This window comes from Agelaius phoeniceus, chromosome 1 (genome assembly GCF_051311805.1).
Source record: "Agelaius phoeniceus isolate bAgePho1 chromosome 1, bAgePho1.hap1, whole genome shotgun sequence".
NCBI lineage: Eukaryota > Metazoa > Chordata > Aves > Passeriformes > Icteridae > Agelaius > Agelaius phoeniceus.
Window position 1 is genome coordinate 29,512,811 of NC_135265.1, and position 26,836 is coordinate 29,539,646.

At 36.5% G+C, this 26,836-nt stretch overlaps 1 protein-coding gene across 6 annotated transcripts in view; it reads right to left on the minus strand.

Annotated features, from left to right (window-relative positions):
• Positions 1–26,836, minus strand: part of DGKB (diacylglycerol kinase beta) — a 378,520-nt gene that overhangs the window by 273,894 nt on the left and 77,790 nt on the right. For all 6 annotated transcript variants that reach the window (XM_077175541.1, XM_054639423.2, XM_077175548.1 and 3 more), the window contains exon 2: positions 26,314–26,574. In XM_077175541.1, the coding sequence (XP_077031656.1) occupies positions 26,314–26,383 (70 nt within the window). In that variant the 5' untranslated portion in view covers positions 26,384–26,574. The remainder of the gene's footprint in view (positions 1–26,313; positions 26,575–26,836) is intronic.

The following is a 26,836-nucleotide window of genomic DNA, read 5'->3' on the forward strand; positions in this document are numbered from 1 at the left end:
TGGTTTTAAACTCTTAGCTGTTTTTAAGATCAAGGACAATTTCCTTCTTTGTCAAAGTCTCTGCATTCCAAGGTCTCCTCAAGAGAGATGGTTTCCAAATATGTGTATATATAGTATATAGCCTGTCATGGCAGTGCTTAAATCCCATGTTATCTGCAAAGTTATAGCTGGCACAGTACAAATTTAATGTAGCTTGAATTATAATGTTTGTTTCATGAAAAATCTATCATTTCTTTGCTTTTACAATTATGTTATTTTTATTACCCACTAGGTCAGAGATTTGGGTATTCAGTCAAAATACAGAAGACCTTCAATTCTGTCCCCTGCCTGAACTGATTTCAACTCTCACTGTTCAACCCATCTTCTGTTGCAATTTGCATTTAGTCAAGAGGGTGGAAGGAGAAAATGGGAAACTTTGGCCCAGGATTCAGAGTTTGCCTTGGATGAGGTGAGATGCCATTTCCTACCTCACACCCAGTGAGTTTGGGGCAGAATAAATGGGCAAGGCATGGTGTGAAAGACTGCTAACTGAAAAGCCATTACAAGTACAGGGGAGAAAAGTAGCTGGGTTCTACACTGGATGCTGAAGAAATTCTGGTTTAAATTAAGGCTTCAAAATGATAAAGATGTGACTTGGGTTAAAAAGTAAAGGCAAAACAATTAAAATAATGACACCGAAAATATGAAACCTGCATATATAAAAGCAAAAGTATCAAAGTGTCTTGTTTTTTTCTTAACTATCTCTCAGCCCTGACAAAGGTACTTTTTATAACTGAAGACAAATTTACATACCAAGTTCAAAACTGTTTGAGGTTTAGCCCACATTAAAAATTATTATTCACTTTCTAAAGTGACTCAGCTTCAGATGAAGAAAATTGAGCACTCAGTTGAGACTGGAATTTTGTGTACCATTTCTCCTATAATCAGAATACACAAAACATAAGGAAAACTTGCCCAGATCACACACTTTTCCTACATTTTCTCATCATCTTCATCCTCTTACTTCAAAATATTTTTTTCCTTAAAAAAAGACTCATAAGACAAGTTACGTAAAACTCATATGCTATGTACACAGAAATGCTTTTCAATTAAAAAGGAAACAAACATTAGAAAAAAATTATTCTGAATTATAATTCTCAACAGAAAGTCATAACAACCTGCATATTTACTGGGTCATAACTAATTTCAACACCTACAATAACATGTAGAGTAATAACCACTTCTATGTCCATTTGCCTTTTGTAAACCTAACACAATATAGAACACATCACAGGCATACAAAATATAAAAGCTTTACAGAGGTTTTCTATACATCTTATTATGGCTTAGAAAAGCAAAAGGTCCAGCCACACATATATAATTTCCTGAATGCCAACAAAGCCTTGCACAAACTCAAAAGCTCTTCTTGACAGACAAACCAAAGAGACGCGCTGAGAGAAATCCAGCAATCAGTTGGCATTACAATTTTTATACAGCCTCTTATTCTATGGACTTTCTTTTGTAGATACAACAATACAGCAACACATGTGTATCTAAATTTACATGCACAACTTTTTTTTTCTTTTTGCCTAGTTCATTTTATTCAGAGAACTGGACAATGCTTTTACTCAATTTACTCAAGCTATAGCTGTGCTTAATCTAAAGCTTTATTGATCTAGAAATTCCAGCAATAAAAAGGCCAAGCCCACCAACAAACCTGTATGCAGCACTATCAAGTAAAACTGTAAAACAGTAAAAACTGTTCACCTTTCTACAAATTGGTTGTTTCACTAAGGATGTGGCTCATGAAGCATTACTCAGGGCTGCAGCATGTCTGTGTTGGTAAGAGATACCTGATGGTTGTTACTGAACTGGCGGAAGGCAGAGATTTACATGTCCTCTGCTGCCCATATATACGGCTCACTGCCAATATAGGTCCTCGTTCATAACTTTTAAGTAGTCTTTTGATGCAAATTTCACAAAGGAAACAAATATTTAAAACCTTTAATAAGATAATCACTTGATTTTAGCTTTCTTATATTTGAGAAATTAAAACTTATTGTGGCCTTGCAAAGAGTGGCCAAGAAGAGAAAGTGATCATTTCTCACTGATCTAAAGGAGACCTCCCCAAACCTTCTGCTACCAATGGTTTGGGTAAGACTGTCATCAGAATTCAACTTCACCCTCCAAATTACAGCCTCATTGAATTCCATGACAATTACGAAAAAAATGCTTCTTAGAAACTCAGTCAGAAGTGAATGATGCTGCCTAAATAAACACAGCGATAAGTGATTTCTGCAACAGGGAATGGAGGAGGTACAACAAGAGAGAGATATGAGCAGCAGCTCCTGCTGCAGAGGAAAACCTCCTCCTGACACCCAAAATGGGAGCTGCCTCTTCCACCCATCCTCCCTGCTGGGGCTCAGCAACACAAGGAGCAAGACAGATTCATTTTACACATTGCTATGAACTAAATGATACTTGGACCTTCACAAAGGACTTCTTTGTGAAAAAAGCAATACTGACTGCATGTGCCAACACTTCTTTAGTCCACATTAATAAAAAATGTCCACCAAATCCCTCTTCCCTTAGCAGATGTTCAAACAACAGGGAGTCGGGGAGGCTTAATTTTAGTCTGCTGGTGGGATGAGCTTTAAAAGGAAGAAATAAGTAAAGGATGAAAACAGACTCCAGAACCTGAGCAGAACTACAGCTAAGTCCTGACTTAAATAACTGTTAAAAATGTTAAATAAGAAAAAGAATGCATCAGATTTTTACATTTTAAAATTACTCCAGCTAACTTTCTCAGTGTCTTTTGGACTCCTTTATTTCCTGACATTCTGAAAATTACATCTTCAACAGTCTGAAAGCTCCTCAGAGTGCATCTCTGAGAGGAAGACTCAGGAGATCAGGCTGCTGTGAATATTTGGGCTCTGTGAGACCAAGACCCCATGGATCCTCTGGGTCAGCAGAGGATCTGTCCCATCACCACAGCTGGGGGTGGGCAGCCCCAGGGCATCTCCCTGGGGTCAGGGCAAGTAAGAGCCTGTCAGTCTGTTAAAAAACACCTTGCATTGAGACCAGGAAGGAGGAGAAGGCCTGGGAGCTTCTCCAGTCCTCCGATTCCATCATTACAATTGTGTTTGAAAGCTCATACAAACCTTTTCTCATTTCCCTTTTCTGATCTCCTTTTTACTTTTTGATGGTCGTAGTACCTGATAGAGGCTCCCACCTCAAAAGTTTTTCAGTTAGAATGATGATGAAACAACTGTCTATTAAATTAAGGAAGGAATGCTGTTGACACATATTTCATTCCAAACACTAAACCTAAGCACTAACTAATAATGAAGAGTCAAATTGGCTTAGTTAGAAATTCAGTAGGTATTATTTCTGATTTCAAGTGGGAACAGGGAAATAGCATTGTAAGTTTGAGAATAATTTCTACAGGGTTTGAAATACACATTTTAAAAAATACACGAATTCACTTGTTTCTGTTTTCCCCAAAATGCCACACTTCAAATCCTGTGTTCACAACAAGAAGGACATTGAGGTGCTAGAGTGCATCCAGAGAAGGGCAATGGAGCTGGGGAAGGGTCTCTCTCCAATCCTACAAGGACCATCTGAGGGTACCAGGATTGTTCAGCCTGGAGGAAAGGAGGCTCAGGGGAGACCTTATCACTCTTTACAACTCCTTGAAAAGAGGCTGTAGGCAGATGAAGACCTCTTCTCCCAGGCAACCAGCAACAGAACAAGGGGAGCACCAGGGGAGGTTGCCCAGAAGGAAAAATTTCTTCACTGAAATCATGGTTAAGCATTGAAACAGGCTACTCAGAGAAGTGGAGGACTGACCATCCCCACACATGTCCAAAAAAGTGATAAGGTACTTCATGATATGTTTTAATGGGCATGGTGGCATTCAGTAAAAGGTTGGACTTGATGATCTTGGAGGTCTTTTCCAACCATACTGATTCTGTGATTCTTCGAATTTTCATATTAGTATACTTTGAACATATTAGTATACTTTGAAGTTTATTTAACCCAAACTTCAATTATGACTTCAAATATTATTAAATAGGATGTATTGCAAGACTAAATTTTACAAATCCACCTGGTCCTTCCATTCTTCCATACAGCATGGACAGTTCTTGAAATTTTTTTTTCCTCTTCTTGAGCACAAATTTTTTTCCCCATTTTGCTTTATCATGTTTCTTGTTTCCAAAGTATCAAGTTAATTTTACCCTTCCTCTTACAAAGTTTTAAATGTTTATACAGTGACGATTCTTGACATCACAAAAATCTGTTTCTTGCAATCACAATTCTCTATTACAGTTTCTCATGGGAGCAAAGCCTTTAAAGTCAAATGCATACCTAGGCCATAAAAACTGAGAGCATTAGCAACACAAGTACACATGAATCCGGATCTTGAACTACAAATGATGAAGGCTCCTGCACTTGCTGTGAATATGTACCAGTATAAACTGGATTGCCCTTTTTCTGTCCTAAATACTATTCCTAAGCTTTTGTTCTTAGTGATCTCATGCTTGGTGCAGGGAGGAAGAGCAGCTAAAAAAGAGGTCACTAGAGCCTGTTCCCCGTAGGACTCATAGAAAACAAGCCTTGACAATGCTATCAAAGCTCTTCAACATTTAGTGGCTATCAAAACTACCAGAAAATCTATCAAGCAGAGTAGCACTGCCACTGGTATTTTGGCATGTACAAAATTCTCTATTGCCTGACTACATTTGCATGTGGAGACTTCATACGATGCAGACATATAGACCCTGTATATACACATAAAATGCTGCCAAGCCCTTGCATTTTAGCTTATATATAAATAAATACATAGACATTATATGCACCATTTGGTGAATTCAGATGAGTTTTTCCAATCACCAAGACATTACCTGATCTAATCTATCAAATCTCTAGGAAAGTTAGTGGAAGGTGGCCACATACAATCTGGGAAAGGGAAACAGAACGCTTCTCCTTTACATTCCACACCTCTTTCAATAGCATAAGCAGATTTGACCTCTTGAGGCAAGTATTTAGTATTTGAAATTGTGCTCCAGTTTACATAATAAGAAGTTGCCTAAAGTCTCATGACTCAATACTCCTGGCTAAAAATAATTTTAAAAAAATCATTATTGCTTTTATAAAATTTCTCCAATTTCTATTTCCTTTGTAGAATATTTTTAAGTTTGCATGCATTGAAAGTGTTGACAACAGTTCTCATTTATCACCACCGTGGGTGAGAATCTTGCCATATAAATTTTAGAATCAATCTTTGAGTACTTATAGCATTACGTGTGTTGAGCGTGTGGAAACATTAATATCATAAAAATTTTAAAGTTAGTCACTGAAAAAGTAACAGCTTTGTTGTCCATAGGAATGGGCAGCTAGCATACATCTGCTTACAAGTCACAGCTTTCCAACCACTGCTTAATTACAAAGGTATGGTATGATGCAGAGATTGTTTCCACTGTGGTATTTACACATTCAGCTACCTTGTAAGGCTACTGAAAAAGTTTACTGCTAAATAGATAGAATTAAAATATAAAAGTCAAAGAAAAAATGCTACAGACTGATCATTTAAAATAAAAAATCAGTTCCAGTTCAAGACCTAACTTTTGGGATAATACTGTTCTCCGAACTGCTGTAACTTGAAATTTAATGAAATAAACAACTGGTAAGAAACTACAACTATGCCTTAACTGTATGCCAGGAAGTTTTTGAGTTTTCCTATTTTCATTACTAAAACAAAGCAGCTCAGTATTTATATTATACTTCCACACATTAAATATTAGTATATGCTCATTTATCTTAACAATTGTTATTTTAAATCTATCCTGGGAAATGTGTTTTATGTTCATTGCTCTGAGAAACGAATGGTTCATGTACTACTTCCGTAAATCTTCTAGATGCAGACTTTCCAATTTTAAAAAAATCTGTTTCCATCTAAGCCAGCTGTTTCCAAGTTTAGTATAGTTAAACAGCATTTTTAGTGATTTGCTATATATTTTTTTCATCATTAAATAATTTCTTCACATAATTAACTGCTTTATCTCACTAATTTCTTATGTGCCTTTATGGACAATATGGACCATAACAGATAATACTTGAAATATAGAGTGTGCAGAAGAGTACATGTAAGAGTATCATGCAAGAACATCAAGGAAAGGAAAGCCCTTAAGATCAGTTCACACTCCTGGAGATCTGTTTTGTACTGATCTTTGCTTGATGCATCTCAAATCTTTTCCCTTTCTCTACAAAAACATTAGACCTGAATTTTCTATCTTTTTTGGTGCAAAGAGATTTCATCTTCTGCCTTTCCAATTTAATATCAAAGCTGGAACTGGGTAATTCTTCGTCATTCCAGGATTCTAAGAAAACAGCAAGCAAGAATAAACCTTATAATATAGTACATTGACAAAGGCAGCATTAAACTCTACTACCAGGATTATCTGTAACTTTATCAAATGACATTTTGTGTCAAGAATATCAGGGAGAGACACTCTAAGGAAGATTGCATTTTCACAGAAACTTACTTGGCAAGGTAATAACATTATTCAGATAAATAGCTCCCACAAGGAAGATTGTAGAGATCTCTAATCATCCTAAACAATATCTGCTTGACTATTTAATTTAAGCAGTTTAATACACTTGGGTTACTTGTTTCTCTACAGGCTTAGAAGCCAGAGCCCATTGCTCTCTTAAGCTTTATTTCTTACTCTCTTATCACTTCCTGCAATTCCCTACTCACCTAATAAAACAAGTGAACAAGAACACAAATTCTCAGCCATCTCTGTTCAAGTATTCAGAAATAGTTTCAATCCTAAAATTATCCTATAATCTGTTTTCTATGGTTTTATCCCATCAATCTGTTCTTCATTTGTATTTTCTCACACTTACTTCATTTTTCTCTGAGCTTATTCCCCAGGATAGATGGTTGCTCTTTTGTGTGCTACCACCAATTACCAGTTTTTGTGTGACACATACAGTAATACACAGCTTTCTACATTTTAGAACTAGTCTGTCCTGTTCTATAGGTTACCCCCTGGCCTTTCTAAGAATCACTGTGCTTGACTCCAAGGAAATACAAAATGGATTGTTTTCAGCAAATCTGAGTCATAGGGAGTCTGAAGACAGGGAATGAAATGAGAAGTACTACACATCTAGACTGATTTTTGCCTTAAAACAATAATGATGAACTGTTGGATAAATATCCTTGACTGAATATCTAGGTAACTCTAGATAGGAGGAGGCAGGAGGGTTGGACTAGACAATCTTCAGAGGTTCCTTCCAACCTGAACTATTCCATGATTGTGTGAATGAGCTAAGGCATAATTATGAAGGCACTGTGCGAAAAGGATGGAAGCCAAGTGACTCCTACTTACTACGAAAGTTTAGTCACTGAGCATCCGTGACAGATCTACACGATGATATCATGAAATAAATCTACCACCCCACAAACCAAAGACCTCATCAAATAAACTGTGAAAAATGCAGCTTGTACTATAAAAGCATACAATTTAACAGAAAGATGGTAAAACAGAGTTCTATGAAATGTTAACAGTGCTTCTTGCCCACAAAAATGCCAAGAACTGTGACAAGTAAGATAAAGGACTGCTTAAACAATAACAAATCTTCAGAATTAAGTTGCGTTAGCTTGGGGTTCATTTCTAATATTACCGAGACAGTAAGTCACCTTAAATGCATTTCTAACATACACAAGGGTTTTTAAATCCATCAAATAGTGATCTATGGAATTTATTTGGATATTTAGCTAACAGTTGGAAAGAGGAGAGGAATCAGTACCTGTGTCAAAAATTGACTTCTGAGGTATAAAAGGTAGTTAAATAAAGCCAGTTTTTTTAAAGTTGTGTAAGACACATACACTTTTTGACTGCAATGTCAGCATACCCTGTGTTATTTTTACATCAGCTTACTTGTATCATCCAACTTAGTATCTTCTTCCTCTATGGAAACTTGTAGCCCTATGAAAGGTCTACTATAAAATTACATGATACATTTAAAAATAGTTTAAAGAGCATAGATTGTACCAATTTATTCAATTTATTCCAGGGCCTCCTCAGAGGCCAGAACCCACTGTGGACAGTTGCTGTAAGTACCATACTGATCAAATCACTACATTTCATAAAGTAATTTTGCCATTTACCTGTTATTATGGTCACAATATCTTTTAGCAATTTCTGGCAAGTTTATAACTGATTTCCTCAACAAACTGTTTCCAAATAAAAATGTGTTCCCCATCTTTGGGGTCCTTCCTTAAGGTCCTTCCTTAAATCATTCCTGCCACAAATCCTGACAACAATCAATAACTTTTACAGCAAACATCTACCTGGTCAATCCATAATTTTATCCCACATTTTAGGGGGAAAAAATAGAAATAATATAAACAAATCAATTTAGTAAAGTATCTTTTCTGTCACCTATGCTTCAAACTACAAAGGTTCGCTCCTAAACTAAACTCAATGTTATTTAAAAGAAGAAGATAAAAGTCTATTTATTGTAAGCTTAACATAAACTTAACACATATGTATTCAAATGTTTTATGAATGTGTAGCCTTAAAATACAGGTATTATAACAACATGAAATTCTCTAACCTAGTAGCAAAACTAGTAATGTGACACCAGTATTCATCAACTTAATGTCACCACTGACAAAAGACAACATAATAGTCATGAGCTAACAGACTAGCTGTGAGGGAGCTCCATTCCAATCCCAACAGAGTTACATTTCAAGAAAATGGAAGAGTAAACCCATCTCTGAACTTTCTGACTCACCTGCTTGTGGAGATCAGGCTTAATAGACATAGCTTGTTTTGGTTGAGGAAAAATGAGAAAAAGGAAAGTTGGCTAATACAGTGAAAAACCTCCAAATGTGCAAAGGAAAACAAAACTTGACTTCAGAACTTTGTCAAAGGATGATACAGGATACAATTTAGACTTTTCCTTTGCTTTTGAAGATGGGCTTTCCCTTTGCTCTTTTATTCATGTTCCAGAATTAGACAAAGGAAAGCATTTGAATAACTATGTTGTAAAAATACTGTTCTAAAACATTGTAACCCAAGGAATCTGTTCTTGCTAAAAAGACATTTGAAGTCCTGGAACTTGCCAGGCATGCAGCAAGTGAAATAAACAGTATTTCTCTTAAAACTTTTCGTAAAATTTTAAAACATTTCACCTCAAGGAAAGATAAACTCTAATGTCCATAGGGAGTATGACTTTTCTTAAGCAATGGTACCACACTTTATTGGAGCCTATTACATGTTTTAAATACCACTGTATAGACAAACATAAAACAACTATAAAATCAGAATTCACTGACTGCTCTTTAGCAGGTAACAGGCTTCCCTAACAAACACAATTAACAATGAAGATAGGAGATGCAATTTTCACTTGGTGCCTAGGGATGACCCAAGCTGGTCCCTCCCGTTCCTTCTGCAGCCCCATATATTCTTCATTCTCTTACAAAGTAAATTTTCTTACAAGTTAATTTTTTAATCTTGGATGTGGTACATAACTAGACATGTAAGAAAACTGTCACTACATTTATGCTCAAGCTTCTCACAAAGACGTGTTTTTGTTCTAATGCTTTCCAAACAGTGTGTACCATCAGTAAAATAAAGCTTATCTCAGAATGTGCACTAAAAAAAACTTAGAAAATAAATGGCTTACTAAGTTTCAATATGTATGAGATCATGGCTTCAAGATAAGTTATGAAATAAAGACCCAGTCTCCTGAAAGTAGTGACGCACAACCCTCCGCACCATTAAGATATATGCCAGACCCTTGTCAGAATATCTCAATCTTAGTGTCACTCACAAAGAGTAAAGAAGAGCTTATACTCAGAGAAGTCATCTAAAATAATCTACAATTTATCCCTCTTTTCTAAATCTGAAAAAAACCCCAATATCCAAGATATGAATACAAATAAAATGGCTATCATAAGAATAACTTGGTTTAGACAACAGAGTAGATATTGTTGAGGCTGCCTTCAGAGATCTGATTGCCCAAACCAAAATTTCAAGTCAATACAGAAATCTCTCCATATTTATTTTACTTTAAGTAATTTTTACATTTAATATAAAGCTGTGCAAATGATTCGCTTTTTTCCCATCAAAATGATAAATTTTTAGTTGAAATTTCATCTTTTGAAAAGAAGAAGAAATGCTTGAGTAGGTAACATATTCCAATAAACCTGATATTAATAGTCATGGAATCCGAGAATGGCCTGTTTTGGAAGGGACCTTAAAGATCCTCTAGTTATCCCCCTGCTGTGGGTAAGGGACACCTTTAACCAGACCAGATTGCTCAGAGTTCCATTCAACCTGGTCTTGAACACTATCTGAGATGGGGCCTCCACAACTTCTCTGGGCAACTTGTTCCAGTGCCTCACCACTCCCATATTAAAGCATTTCATTCTAATATCTAATTCAAACCTTCTCTCTTTCAGTTTGATGCTATTCCCCCTTGTTATGTCACTACACACTCCTGCAAAAAGTCTCTCTTCATCTTTCCTGTATGCTCCCTTCAGGTACTGGAATGCTGTGATTAGATCAACCCAAAACCTTTTCCAGTTCCTTTTCCAGAAACCAAATTCTGTCGCCTTTCATCAGAGGAAAGGTGCTCCATGCCTCTAAACAACTTGGTGGCCCTCCTTTACTTTTTCCAGCAGGTCAATGTCCTACCTGTGCTGGGGACCCCAGAGCTGGATGCAGCACTGCAGGTGGGGTCCCACACCAACAAAGCAGAGGAGCAAAATCACCTCCCTTGACCTGCTGGCCATGCTTTTCATGGAGCCCAGGACATGTTCTTTAACCACTGCATTTAACCTTCCTTTTTTGTATTCCCCCAGATAAAATACTGAAATATTCAATTCCGTATGCATCCAAATGTTTCAAAAGGAACACCGCAGTGTTTTGTTTCAAAAAAACGTGTTGTTTTGTGTGCCTACAAATGGCACTATTATGTAAAGAGACTCTGATTAGCTTGAATCAGGCAGTGGAGGAATTCTAGAGCTCCTGAAATAAACTGAAAATAGACTCCAGCTGTGCTGCTGCACCACTTTACTGCTCATTTCTAGCTTGGGAATCTTTACACTACACTGCAAAGCACAGCACAAATCACGTTGCTTCTCTGGGAAATTCCCAAATGTAACAGACTTTTATTCTTCTCAGACAGTCCAAGTCAGTGTCCCCAACACAGGTACACACACAGAGCCCCTCCCAGTTCTGTGGTTCTACACAAAGCCCCTATACAGGTTCTCAGTTCACCTGTGAGCATTCATTCCCTTGCCAAACAAAGGATGGCCTCGAGCAGAAGCTGAGAGCTGCTTGTGTGGCACTGGACATGGTGCTGCTTCAAGAGGATGTAGAGGGAAGGACACAAACCCTGTGAGGGAAGGGGTGGGAATGGGGACACCCACCCAAGAAGGGCACGAGGCTGGCTGCTGACTGCTCCTGGGAGGGTGAGGAAGGAGGAAGAGAGCCTGCAGGCCATCAGAGCTTCCCAAAAGCTCAGCAAAGCAACCCGGCTGCCCGTGCTGCACTGACACTGCACACAGAAAATGCACCACTACTCCTGCTACCAGAATTGAAGTCATTCCTTGGAAACTTCAGTCACTAAGACAACAGTGGGGATCATATGGAGTTAATTGAAGCCATATAAAAGCTGGAAAATCAGAATGAAGGCTTCTCATTCAGCCTGCTGTGTGTCCTGTGAAGGCATTGAGCACTTTACAAAGATCAGGAATTGACTTCTGTCCAATTTTAAAGAGAACAGCTAGAATTCAAGTTTTTTAAGAGACTGCATACAATTCAGTAGATAAACTGAATACAGAAAAACAAAAAATATTTTTTATATTTAATTTTAACATCCCAACCTTGCCAAAAAAACAATGGAATTCTTCCACTGAAGAATTACTGTATACTTGTTTATTCCCACCTGGCTTTATTCCTGGTTCTGTAGCTTCTGTCCTTATTTCAACCCTTACATTAAACCCTTGATTTTTTTATGCATACTACCATGCTTGCCATTAAGATTTCTTTCCTCTGTATTTTTATTTGATTTTATCCAAAATTTCTCTGATGATAATTGCCACATTTTTCACCACTGCCTCCTAACTGCTTATCCTTTATTTCTGATGGCTATGTACTCACAATAAAAATAATGCATACTTATTATTTATTCAAAATAACTTAAAAAAAAATCTTATCTGCCTCCTTGTTCATTCTCTCCATGTTTATACTTGATCTGCATAATCTTTTAAGGCAAAGGTTTAATGTAATTTTAAAAATCTACTATGTTCTCATTATGGTTAAAAACAGACAAAGCTTGATGAAATTAAATGTAAAGGTCTTTTTATAAGAAATGCTGATAATGGGTTAATTTCATAGAAAACAGTGATGCATAAACTGCACAAATTAACATTGTTAAAACAAAATGGTAATTTTTGTGGTCAGGAAGATTTAAAATTGATTTTCTCACTTTTTTCATAACTCAAAAAGCAGGCTCCTAAAAATTGCTTACAAGCTTTAAGATGCCATTTGAATTTTGAGACCTGCAAGAGGAAAACATAGCAGAACACTCTACCTTCCCCTAAAATGACTATTAAGAGTTACTAGTTCAACAATATTAATGAATAAAATTTCAAAATGCAACTGAATGCCAATCAAAAAAGCAGTTTGAAAAATCTCAGTTCTGATAGCAAGCTCCAAAGCTACCTAGTCATGATCATTTGGCAAGGGCTGGCCAAATTCTGGCAACCTTTACAAAGCTCATCAGTCACTAAAGCTGTGCAACATAAGCTACTAGACTTTCATCTAAGACTAAATATGATAAATGGGGGAGAAAACAAAACACAACTCTAGAATACATATGCAAAGAAAATATTTTTTTCTGAATTATATGGAAGACTACTATTTATATTAGACTGGAAGTCTATCAATGAAAGTGGGAATCTCTCCTGTCAAGTGTTCACAAAAGATTAGGACAAGACTGATTTCCTGTGTAATTTTAACACTAAGAAACTATTACAAAAATAAACCCATAGTGGAAACAAACATCTGCTATGATAATGGACTTTATTCTCCTTTTGTAAAAGAGAGGAAACAATTTTCTATTTCTTCCACCTGTTTAGTCAATATAAACCAATAATTACTGTGAATAAATGAAACAGATGGAAGAAAAGGGAAACAATTTCATTCCCTCTCAGAAAAGAAGAAAGAAAATGAGGTGGAATCTCCACTTCATAAAACAGAAAAGTGCATTGAGAGAATCCTTCTGAGAAAGACTGCACAGTTTAACATAGACATTTAGTAAAATGATGAAGAAATTAAATCTCCAGAGATGCTTCACAGTCTTTAGAAGAAAGCAGATGATCAATGCTTTCAAACTAAACCTATCTGACAACTGTGGTATATGGGTTTCTTTTCACTGTTATCATTCTCTGTTTTTGAAAGATAGTTGTATGATTAGGAGGTCTGTAAGAGGCTTGATATAAAAATATTAGAATGCTATTAGAAATAAGTTCATAGTTATGCATTAGTGGCCTGAATAAGAGAAGAACTTACAACACTCACCTGCCGCTATATACAGGATTAATCACAATTAAAAACTCTAACAATTTTTCCAAGAACACCTCTACTCTTTAGCACTACATGTGTAGCATACAGCAGCAAGAGAACACAACTTTTCTATCACTGGGAGCATGAAGAGCAAATCCATATGAAAAGAGCTCTTGCATATGCCTGGGGATTGTAACTCCCAGATGGAAAAACAGGACATGAAAATCCTTTCAAAAACAGGACATGACAAATTCTTTCTGCGCGGGACAGAACAACTTGCTGAACATACAGGTGGGCATTCCCATCCAAGAAAATGATGCCATTTCTTACCCTAAATAACAATTTCCAGCACAAAACCTGAAGTGCAACCAGCAAATTTAACAAAACAAAAATGCAGTAACATGACATATTCCTTACTCATTAACTCAAGTTATTCAGAGCAGGTTACGCAGCTTTTTTATTCACTAGATACATGCTTGATGAGGTCTACCTCAGTTTCAAGCTGAAGACTTACTGTAGTGCAGAGACCATATTTATCACTAGTTTCCACTAAAATAACTAAATGGAGATGTGATTATAACCCACTCAGCATAATTATACAAGATTTAGATTTACTTTTTATGTCCAGATATACCCTGAATAAAGATTGACATATTTGTGCCTGGAACACTTACAAAATTTTAGAGATGCATGCCTCCCAGGGATAGGATGCTAAACTGTAGAGATGCCAAGCTGTAGAGGTAGATTTGCTTGGGTGTTTTTTCTTTGTTTTGTTTAAGGGGTTGAGAAGGTGCTGCTAGCCAAACATGCTACACAGGCTGTGTGGATAGATAAAGTAGGGATAAAAAAAAAAAAAAAAAAGAAGGGGAAACAAAAAAAAAAAAAAGAAAACCAAGTTCTTCTGAAATGTGTTACGTAGAAAAACCCTGAGATTCAATGTAAACTTACTCAGGTTATTTTTAAAAATGTAAAACTGGATAACTTTAAGCTGCAACATCTACACAGAGCTACAAAGTATTTATCTTAAGAGTACAGTCTGCCTTGAAGAGTTTGTAGTTTGAAGAGCAGTTCAGTAGGCCTCATACAGTGTCAGTCATTACATCTTGAGATTGCTATTAGAAGGAACAGCTACTCTGACACTTGTTCTTGAAACTAATCCAGAAGAACTGCAGTGCATGCTGTGATTTAAGCACATACACTGGGAAGCACTTCAGAATGTGCTTTTGTACCATTTGGGACAACTTAATTGACACTCCTTCTGTGAATCCCTTAAACTCCCAGAGCTCAAAGTCCAGAGCATTTAAATTTACATCATAATGTCATGTATCTTTAACAGCATGATCTTCTTTGAAGGTATCACATGTTAGACCATAGATAAAACAGCGAGCCTGGACTTGACAAACAAGGTGACAATGTTCAGTGTGTCTGAAACAAAATACAGAAATATGGTTCCATACTAAAGGCATATGAAATGAGTCATTACTTCTCTAAGTATTAGCCAGTTCCTAAACTAACTTCTTATCTACTAAAACAAATCTGAATGAACAGCCATTTCTGATTTATTCCAGAATAAGAGAACCTCCAAAGGGATTGTAAGTGGCTTTTTTCAAATTCCAGAGTGAGTACTTGCTTGGATTCACCCTCACCCAAAATTAGCTAAATAAGTACTCAAGCTATCAAATCAAAAATAATAGTGTCTGTATACATCTTCACAGATTTTAATAATGAAGAATTTATATTCAAAAATTTATAGAGGGCCTTCTACAGAATAAAAAATAATTATCATAAAGTAATTTAAATCATTTTTACAAGATAAACTCTGGCTAGCCACCAAGGCTTGGTGTGAATTCTTTTCCTTCTCCTGCAGCTATTTTCTCTCAATTTCATGATTATGTTTGTTCAGTAGTATTATTATTTTTCATAATCAAACAGCAAATGTAAATCAAAATTTTCCAAACATCCAGTTTTAGGTACTAAGTTCTATTTTGGCTCCTGTCTGCTGCTCGGTTTCTCTAAAAGCCAACTTTGATTTTGTCCTAACAAGCTATTCCTAATATTTGTTCTCTGTTTTCTTACATCGCTCATAGCACTACCTATGGGTTGTAAAAATGGCACAGATACACAACTTTTGGTCTAACAAAACTTGGTAGACTCCAACTTTATTTGAAGCCATTTGTTTTGCTTTGTTTTCCACGTCTTCTTTTTTACATTTTAAAATAATTTTTACCTTTCAGGACTTTTATATTTTTTTATCCCATGAACACTTGTCACTTACTCATTTTCTTCATATCTCTTCAATGTGCTTTCACCATCTCTAGTATAATTTCAGCAATTTATCAAACTCTTAAAGCCTGTCCACTACTGAAGTGCCACTATTCAACAAAGAATCCAGACATATACTTAGTACATGAACCATCTTCCCATCTTACAAACATCTATAAAATTTTCACTATTTCCTTCCATTCATTTCAACTAGGACTATCTATAGGCTCTTAACAAATACACAGCCTATGCATTCTTTCAAAGCAGTTACAAGGATTGCCAAAGTGTTTATGTTGATACAGGCAAGGATATTGGAGTCTGTTCCATCTCTGTAGTGAATTTCAAACTATGAAGAACATACTAAAAGTAGAAACAGCATTCTACTTAAACAAAAACAAAAACTAACAAAGAGAAATCAAAACACAAACAACAAACACAACCAGAACTAACAACAAAGAAACAACAGTTAACAAAGCATTTTAAAGCTCTTCAGTATGCCTTCATGAATGAAAACATGTATTTACTAGGCAACTTAATTCTAGGAAATACATTCTTCAAAACAAACTCTTTATCTCTATTATTACTGCTACCATTAATTCGAGTGTCTCAATATCAGAATCACAGAATTGTTAGGGTTGGAAGGATCTCTCCAGACTATCTAGCAGAACCCCTGTTCCAAGGCAGGATCATCTGCAATTACAAAACCTATTTGTAACTTCTATGTTTAAAATAAAATCAAGCATTCCTATTTTCAGAATTAATACAAAAGCAATTCACATTGGAATTTAATCACAAATTCTTTTGTCCATATTCTGTACTGGTTTTAATAAAATTATGACCCACACAAAATCTGGACAGTTCTAAAGACAAATTTAGCAATATGTAATGTCCTCAAAAAGCCATTCAGTTCTGCAATGCAGCCAACAAAACTATGCAGTGACACTGCATAGCATCCACTAAAAATGTTCCAGAGCCACACAAAAAGCAATATATTTTTAGTGCCTAAAAACACAATGAAAACATATGTAATTATGGGCACATTTTAATTTTTTGTTTCTTTTAACTGGTAGAAAACAACAGAGAGGAAGGCAATCCAGGGCCCTTCACCCCAATTAATGGCAGATGGAGGAAAGTCTCCTGACACTATCTGACAGCCCAAAGTCCCCTCTTCTTCAGACACCTCTGACTCTCAATTTGAGCCATCAAGACCCACCTATTTTCTGTTTTCAAGAGGAACAAGAAAGGCAGGTCTGGCTCTCCTCTCCTTAGAAAGCCAGGAGAGGCAGAACAGCAGAAGTGGTAAAGCTAATAGCAAAGTACATTTTTTCAGTGGATAAGTTGGACAAGCAGCTTTCCCCTTCTCTCTTCAAGCATATGAGGCTTTGCTGCGCTTAAGGGACCTACCATGTGTTACTGGTTTATTGAGTGTGAATCTGATGAAGGTGAAGTGGGATCATCCTTTCTCTCAGAGCTCTGTTTTTTTCAGTTTGTCTGATGAGTCATGGATTGTCACCATTTGAATTACTTTCCAGCTCTTCTATAGAAACACAGTGACTAAAAATACATGCTTTTAATAAGAGCTGAGATTCTGCTACAGTCACATGGCTCTCCAATTAGCCCATTCTCCCTTCATTTTGTTTCTTAAAGGCTTGGTGAACTGTAACTCTCTGTTTGTGACATCAGGCTCATTTCCACAGCAACCAATTGAATTATCCCCCAAATCTTTATAATAAGAATTAGCAACAGGAACAGATGAACTCGTAAGAAACAAAAGCTTCGTACTGCTTACATGCAAATGTCCATAGAAACAACCAAACAACAAAGCAAAAGGAATATGGAAGATACATAGAAACACAGGAAATATAACAAAGGCATAATCAATGTTTACATATTTTACAGTGTATAAATAGACATTCAGTAATTTGATGACCAGATGTCAGATCTCTAATACACACAATATACGTTCAACACCAGTAACAGCTGATGCTGCAACACCAGGTATTACTGACTGGCACCATGTACCTAAGCAGCTTCAATTCCAGAAAATGTCATTATTTTTAACCAAGGAAATAAGGAGCAAGCTGAGATGACACCATTTGCCTTTCAGAACTCAAAGACCAGCTACTAGCTACTGCACATCACAAAACCCTTAGCCACAGAAACCTGAAAACACTTCTTACAAGATTAAGGGACCCAGCCCTGTTCAGCCTTATTTATCCATTCTGTGATTCTGTTAACAAGTGTTTCTGTTTTGGACTTTGTTAGAATTCTTTACACTTGCTTCTTGCAACAATACCTTGAAAATGGAAATGCAAAGTCATTAACTTTTACCCTAAAGACTTTCTCATAATTTTCTTCTATTAAAACTCTATTATTTAAGAACCATTAAATAATAATCTGTATGTCTAAGAGTTAACACAGGCCCTGATCCTATTGGCAGTGCTAGAGTTCTGACAAACTTAATCTTCCTCAGGTACTGAAACAGCCACTGTGCCCTCAGCAGAAACACCGGAAACTTAGCAGCATAATCTAGAAAATAATATGATTTTCCTGAAAATAAAGGCCTAACCATGTCCAGTCTCAGCACAATAAATTCAACATCTGTATTGAACTACTGTGTTTCACGACTCAGCAAGACTGAGCAAACCTTGCAGTCTTCTCTAGATGTTGCAGTTGCTGTTCCTTCCTCACTCCCGGATGAAGCCAATGTGCAAGAAGGTTGCAGGTAAATTATCATCTTGTAGTGAGACCACCAAATGCTTTTGATGATGGGACAGTGTCCTATTCATCAGCCAGAAAGCATCTCCAGTGCCTCTCCATGCACAAATGATGTTTGTAATAATGACAGCCTTTTCTAACAGAACTTCCTCTCTGGATTCTGCAATCAATGCAACTTGGTACTATCGAACAGCCTGAATAAACTTTTTTCCTTCTTCAATTCCTTTAACATTTCTTCCATATGAGACCCAAACAGATACACAGCTTTGACACTTCCACTAACTTTCCTAAAATAGACATATCAAGTGTGTTAGCCTTAGCACAACTGAGATTATTTGCTTCCTAATACTTTCATTACCCCTAAATGAAAGTTACAATTTTTGGAGCCATCATAATTTTGATCCTACCAATCAATTATTCAGGAACCAGAGGCAGCTCTTTAGGAAGGAAATTGATGCTAAAAACAGCTGGTACTGCATTGAGCTGATCCAACTCTGGACCAATTTGTCATCATTTTTCAAAATCTTTGAAATACAGGTTTACACTAAGAGCCTACTGCCTTCTCTGCTTTTGCTAAATTAAGTCTCTTCATGTTATGATATATGATCTCTTGTTAGCAGTCTCCAGTCAACAGCACACAGAAGCAACACTAGTTTTGAATTTTGCTGACTATAATCCCTTTAATTGGAACTCTTGAACAAATCAGATACTCCAAGAGCATCTTCTGTTCTGCAGAGGAAGAGAGTCTTTTCCAGCCTTTACAATTCTATGATTCTGGGGGATTTATAAACAGGAGATTTGTCCCGGTTTTGCCAGCTGATAGTAACAATTATAAATTCACTATTTCCTGCTCTTAAAACATGTCTCCCTGCTGCTGACATATGAAGTTTCTTACAGTTAAAAGACAGGAGAGGATCCCTGTAATTAGCTAAGACATGAACATAATACTGTAATAAGATACTCCAAGTCACTCATTGTGATACTTTGTGCTGTTACTATGTATCATTTAAGGTTCTACAAAAGCCAGTATTTCCTAAAAGAATACTTCAAACTAGAACATATAGCAGCCTGAGAGGGAGAAAAATGCACTTAAGTGCATCTTTGTCACAAAATAAAAGAAACTCCTGAAGAATTTCATAGTCCCTTTAACCAAAGCAAAGCATTCAGAACCCTTCTACATCGTTCCTTTCCCTAAATAGTTTTTCCTTTCCCTAAATAGTTTATACCTGAAACAAGCTGGATGCCCTTCTTCAGTGGAAGCAGTGGAACACAAGAAAAAAGCTCTGCATACACGAGTGTCCTACCTGACAGACATAAAAAGGCTCCTCCTTACTCACAATCATGAACAGAGTCAGTACAATACTGTTACCACTGACAAGCTAACTGGAGAATTGATCAGCTTCTGTTTGGTTAAAAACACAACTGCTAGTCACCACTAGGCATTTATCATGGCAGAAATACTGAGCATTTTATCTAATTAGAACGCCCACCTCAAAGATCCAGACCATATTGTATTATTGCATGTTTATCAGCTTTTTTTTTCTTCAGAAATGCTCAACTCATCATTCCTATCTTACATTCTCTTTAAAAGAGAAATCCTTGTTAGAGAAAGGAAAGAAATCCACTAATATTTCTGCAGATTATATTGGTGCCCAGCTTTCAATCTCCCACAACAACTTTATCTATGGTATCATCTTCAGAGGTTAAGTCTCAATTATGAATGGTTAAATGAAAAAGAAATTCATAACTTTGTACCTTCTGTATTCTGGATTTCAGTCTAACACAAGTCAAAGTTGGATCTAATATCCTCATTAGTGAAGACTGTATGTAACAGCCTTCCTTTGGACAGAGTTCAGGGCTTTTTAAGAGTAAATCTAACTAGAGACTAAATAAATAATATGTAACCCTCCTAATCCATTTTCTCTAAATTGGTGCAACACAGGAATGTGTACAAAGGATTTAAATTCACAGATCTGAAAAAAAAAAACAACTTACAGTGTTATATCCATCTGCATAGCTCACCTCTCAGGAGAACTAAAGTAAGTGTCCCACCAAACCACTAAACCACTGAGTAGTTTTCTCCATTCCATTTTCTCCTACTTAGATTTTTAGATCCAAATCAAAGATTTAGGGTAAGGATTCAGACTCTACAAATTATCAACCGGTCCCTTTTTTTGGCCATTCTACCCCCAACAGCCCTTGCATGCCAAGACTGGATCTCTCACCAGACCCATTATCCTTCTCCATGAAGCTCTCCCAAGCGCATGGGATACTGTACAGGCAGACCTGGCAGACTCCACCTTTCATCCAGTCTAACAGATTCTGTCAAAACTTTTTGAGAACCTGATGACCTCCATCTTTACTAATAGCAGCAGAAACACTATAATCCTAAAATCCAATACTTGGGGTAAAACTATTTTCAGTAATCGCCAGTGACATTCTCTCTCCATTTGCCACACAGTCAAAAAAAACTGGTTTTGTCAAATTGTATTTGATGAGATCCTTTCCCTCATTAGAATTAGCCCAATTCCATGTGGCACTAGAAGCCTGGAATCCTCTGTGGGATTGTGTAATGGCCCATAGCTGCTGGTAACCAGCCACCACATATATGAAGTTCCCTGCATGTTATCATTTATACCCGTTGGAAAAGATAATCCTTCCCTCTGTGAGGAACACAGAGTCAAACCCACTAAAGAGTCTCTGACATCTTAACTGTGAACCTAAACTTTTGCTGACCTTCCCATTTTTCTTCAGTGATCTTTTTCACAAATTCCTCCTTCCTGTTCCCCTACAAAATTGTTTCACTGTCTAGTTCTTGCAGTAGCTATTGATGCTACATCAAAAGATGCTGCAGCTGCTGATGCTGTTTCTGTTCTCACAGTCATTTCAGTAGCACTCCAACATCTATTTCTATCTTCAGTCTGTGACAGTCTGCTCAAGACTCCACCAGCCTGGGAAAAAATCACTGCCAAAAGTTTTGCAAAAAAGTTTTTTCTTCAGGCTTTTCCTCAGGGCACATTTTGTTGACAAACTCAAAAGCACGACACAAAACCAAGCTATTTCCCCAGAGTGCATTTGCTGCCAGAGCTCAGAGGTCTTTTTCTCCATCTACTGAGGGAAGAACTTCCTTCTTTTTTTCCTCTTTTTTTTCCTTTTTTAATGCTTAGCTGACTCATGAAATACTCTTAACTGTTTCAAATCCGTTCAATATTTCCACTTTTGCTTTTGGAGCAGGATCCTCTAAGCTCCTTTTAATATATAATTTGGACTACAACAGCCGTAAAACTTTGTTTAATAAAAAGGAGATACAAAATTCATTTAATAAAAAGGATTAAAAAAAACCTTGTCCAAACTAATCCAATTTACCATACAGATAATAATCACAATGAAGCTATTTATATTGCTTCTCTCTAATGCCCTTACAATTCAGGTTCCTGTTTGGAGTAGTACAGAATGGCAAATATCAGTGAATCACAGAATCATTTAGGTTGAAAAAGATCTCAAGATCATTAAGTCCCATCTTTGACTCATCACCACCATGTCAACTAGACCATGGCACATCCATCATTCCTTGAACACTTCCAGTTATAGATGCACATATGACTCAACTCTGGATGTACTTGTTATTCCACTACTGCCCGGGGCAGTCTGTTCCAGTGTTTAACAACCCTTCCCTGGAGGAAAACCTGATGTCTAACCTGAACCTTCCCTGGTGCAGCTTGAGACTTGTAAGCTTTTGTCCTATTGACTCTGTTGCTGATTGCCTGGGAGAAAAGGGCAACCCTCACCTGACTACGATCTCCTTTCAAGAAGCTGAAGGGAGTGATAAAGTCACATCTGGGCCTCCTTTCCTCCAGGCTAAACCACCCCAGCTCCCTCAGCTGCTCCCCATACAACTTACAAACACATATCTGGTACCATATCATTTAGAAGAAACTATTTCTGCCTGAAATATCTTGTACCTACCTTACTCTATGCAATGACAGTGTTATGCAGAAAAATCCCTATATCTTTTCACCTTCCCTTCTCACAACCAGCATTGATTATGAAATCTAAAGAAGAAAAAAAATTTCTTCTCTCAAGTGCATTTATTTCCCTAGAATCTTCAGGATTTAGTGTGGGCTACCTTATTGTATATCACTATTATATAACAACCACACCAGTTACCCCTGTTTTTTATTTTTTTATTTTCACCTATTCTTCAGAGGCAATTTAAAACCAGGCAAAGATGTAATGCAAAATATGTTCTACTGTTCTATCTTCAGAACAGGAGGAGAGGAGATTTTTAATTTGACTGGGAAGAAGGACATAGAGGAACTGTCTTTGGAAATAATTATTCTTCCAAAACCACATATATGCATATTAACTGCAAAGTGCCAAGTATTAGGTAATATACTCTTTAGACTTCAGAAATATTTTTTGTTGATGTTAAGTAATATTTAAACTTCAATGAATTCCAAAAATTCATTGAAGCCCCAAATTACTATGCAGTCAGACTAAGAAGGGTCCTACATTGAAAGCATAAAATTCCCTTGACTTGAGCTCAAAAATAATTTAGTAAGAAAAAGTTACAGATACTCCTTGGATTAATTCACAGGAAGATATTCACTTACTATGAAGTTCTGAGTGCTGCTTAGATGGAAATATTTTTGATTAGGAACAAGTGATGGAGAACTCATTCTCCTTTGCTGTTCAGTTATATTTATGGAAATTGAGAAAAGCTATTACATATTCAAGAAAGAAATTTTGCATTCAGGGTTTGGGTTCACCAAACAGTACAGTTGGATAAAGCACTGAATATAACTATGTGAAGAAGAAAACAGGCAGACAAAACGTGGTAGGAACTTCTCAAAGTGATTACAAGGTCAGTAGCTGCACACAGAGCTAGGAGCAGACCTTGCTTAATAGTACTTGTCAGAGTAGACAGACTATCATCAAGCTCACAGAAGATTAATAAAAAGAAGAACTACACTGAACTAGAGCAAAGTGTCTTTCAGTCAGAAAGTGAAGAGCACTAGAATCCACAGGAGTAGTTTAAAGGGCTTTATACAGTGAAAGATCCACACAGCTACGTTGGTGACTAAAAAGGGAATTTATGCTCTAAGTCCAAGACAGCTGGATCTATAATGTCCACAGTTACACGAGTAATATACGCACATATGACTCAACTCTGGATGTACTTATTATCTGTGCAGTCTCTATCTAAATATAGTTTGAAATTTTCTTTGCATGACTGAAGTCAACTGATGCCAAGAGAAGCAGCTCATCTAGGTGCCACCTGAGCTCCATTTCTTCTTAACGATAAGAAGAGTCACCTAATGTCTCTTAAAACCTGTGCAGACCCATTCCTCCGTTCTTCTTGGAAACTGTAACATTTACAGGTGTGACTTGATTTCAGGAAAGTTTGGCAGGAAGTTTTCTTCATAAAACAGGTAGAGGTAAGACAGGCTTGCTTTCCAGATAGGGGAAAGACCAAGGACATAGTTTCAGACTGAGCTTCCACCTCAAAAGACTCAAACCCAAATCCCTCACTCCTCCCAGTGTGCATTGCTGTGCAGCAGAACAGTGTCACCCTTCCTACACTGGATCCAAACAAAGGCTTGCAGACTTGTGAGGTGGTCTGTGCCTGTGCCCTCAGCAGAGGCTGTCACATAAGTTAAACACTGTCTCACTCTGTAGCCAGCTTAGGCTGAGGAGATTCAGCTCAAACAGGGAACTGTACAATGAGTTTTCTCCTGATCAAAAAGTCAATATGCAGAACACCAGCAAATGCATTTTAAAGAGAATACTTTCTGCATGAATAGACAGATGAAGTGCCTAAAATGGATGAGCAGACTTTCTTAACCAAATTTACTTAGCCTCCAAAGAAAAGCAGAAACAGAATTCCCCCTGTACTTAAGAACTTCCTACAGGTTCTAGCACAAGGCAGCTCAGCACACCCCCTGATCCCATTCACCAGCTAACCATATCTGTTCTGAATCAACAAAGAACTGCACCCAGGGGAAAGAACAGTTTGGGGAGCAACTGGCATCCTGCCACAATCAACCCACCACAGCTGTATAAAAGTAATATTGATTTCCAGTGATCTTATTAGGCAGAAGTGACTAGCACCCTCTAAGAGTATGATCCAAGGCAGATGGTTTTTGGTAGACTATACCCTTTGTTCTAATACTCTAGTACTACAGCTTGATGCAAACAAGAAAACAATATATAAATACTGTATTTTTAAAATTCAAGAAAGTTAAAAACTTAAATAGTTAAAGTAATATTGCAATTTAGTAAGATTAATTAAAATCTCTACACCAATCACAAAGGCAGAGCAAATGACAAACCTGCACATCAGAGGGTAAATGCAAATGACCTCTCTATGAATTCCCTACTTCTTCCAAAGTCCTGCAGTGAAACCCACTCCTTAGCACAAGGCACAGCTGGGTGCTCATCACCATCACTTGTTGGCAGACACCTGCCACAAAGTCAAACCTCCTCACAGTGTCACCTTCTGACACCCAGATCAGCCCTCTGTCCTGCAGGAGAGCCACTGGTACTTCCAAAGTTCCATGCTGGAGAAAAATGAGCAGTGAAGTTTTTTTTTAACTGAGGACCTTTGTTGTTTAGGGTTTTTATTAATACTATTTTTTTTTAACTGAATCAAACTCTACCAAGTCACCAAATGAAATTTGGTTATTTTCAGTTCATTGCCTTTCCAAGTTCAATAAAGACAATGAAATAGCAAAGCAATTATATATTCAAGCTTTACAAAATTCCATAAAATTTAATTATTATTTAGTAATAAGTAAAGATATCTGTTGTCACAACCTTTTGTATCTTACCATGTTACATAAAAATATATCAAATTCAAAAATATTGGTATGATTTTTTTTTTTAAATTGCATTTTAAAGTCTTAGATCACGCACCTAAAGATATTGTTATTTAGTCCTTTAGTTAAATTAAACTGGATAGCCCAGAAATTCAAATTAAAGTCCATACCCAGGGTTTATTCCTTTAGCATTATACACGAAAAGTTATATATTATTAACATTTTTTCCTAATTGCCTCAGAAATTGAACTATTTACACAAAAATGTATCATATTTCCCAAAAACTAGCATCTCTTCATTACAGAGGAGCAGAGGAAGCTTAAAAGACAACATATTTTTCTTTAATGTACACAGAAACCTGAACACAAACACATTCAAGCTATTTCCCCGACACCAACAGTTCTACTAAAACAATGGCTCTGAACTATTGTGTGTGCAAGAAGTGCTGGAGAAGCAAAGGGAAGCCAAAAGTAAAGAAATATCTTAAATGCTTTTTTCCACCCACAAGGAAGGCAAGCATTTTGGCAAACGTTGCACTGAGGCCTAAGTTATAAGAATACATAGAAAAAAAAAACCCCACAAAACTTTCTATGTCTATTAGAAATCTTCAAATTCAGATACTGGAAAAAATTAAAGAAAAATAACTTCAAAATATTTTCCCAGGAAGCACTAAATGTTTTCAGGAGTTAAAAAAATAACTGCTCTATTATGTTTACTATTTATTTGGTGATGTAATTTCAAACAAACAAGATTATTCATATAAAAATGAGAAATAGAGAGTTTTCTTCACAATGGTCTCTGAAAGTAATGAATCATCAATGTAAAACCTGGGTTTGTTCTTTCTAAGCGGTGAATAGTATCAATAACACAAAAATTTTATATTCCACATTCAAAATACTCTTAATTTTTATTTAGCCATAAAATGAAATATTTTTAAAATTACTTACATTCTGCATACTTCTGAAGTTGAGAGAACTCTCCAGGGCTAAGGTTAACCCACTTCTCCTGGCTCGTCATAGTGGCAGGAAGGGTCCTCCTGGTGTATCAGAAGAATATTCCTTTTGACCCAGGTGTTATAAACTCCATAAAGATTTTTAACTTCAGCTCACAGTGTCTGGAGAGTGCTGAAATGGGACCAGTCGATGTGGATGAAGTTTTTGATGCTATGAACTGTTCCAAATGTGTTGGTTCAGTGGCAAGTTACAGCACTGTTAAAAGAGCAAATATTAAATACAGCATAAATACCAAATATACCAGAATAAGATCTAAAATATTAAATACCAGGATATACCAGATTTCCTGTGGGAATACTTGTAACTAATAAATATTTTCTCCTATACAGTTTTGCTCAAAATATTTTCATATTGTATTTGTCTGCAAATAGTTTTATATGTATTTCCAAACTATTTTTTTTCAATTCCAAGTGCTTATGTTCAGAATTCATTAAAAATTATCAACTGTTTATGATCA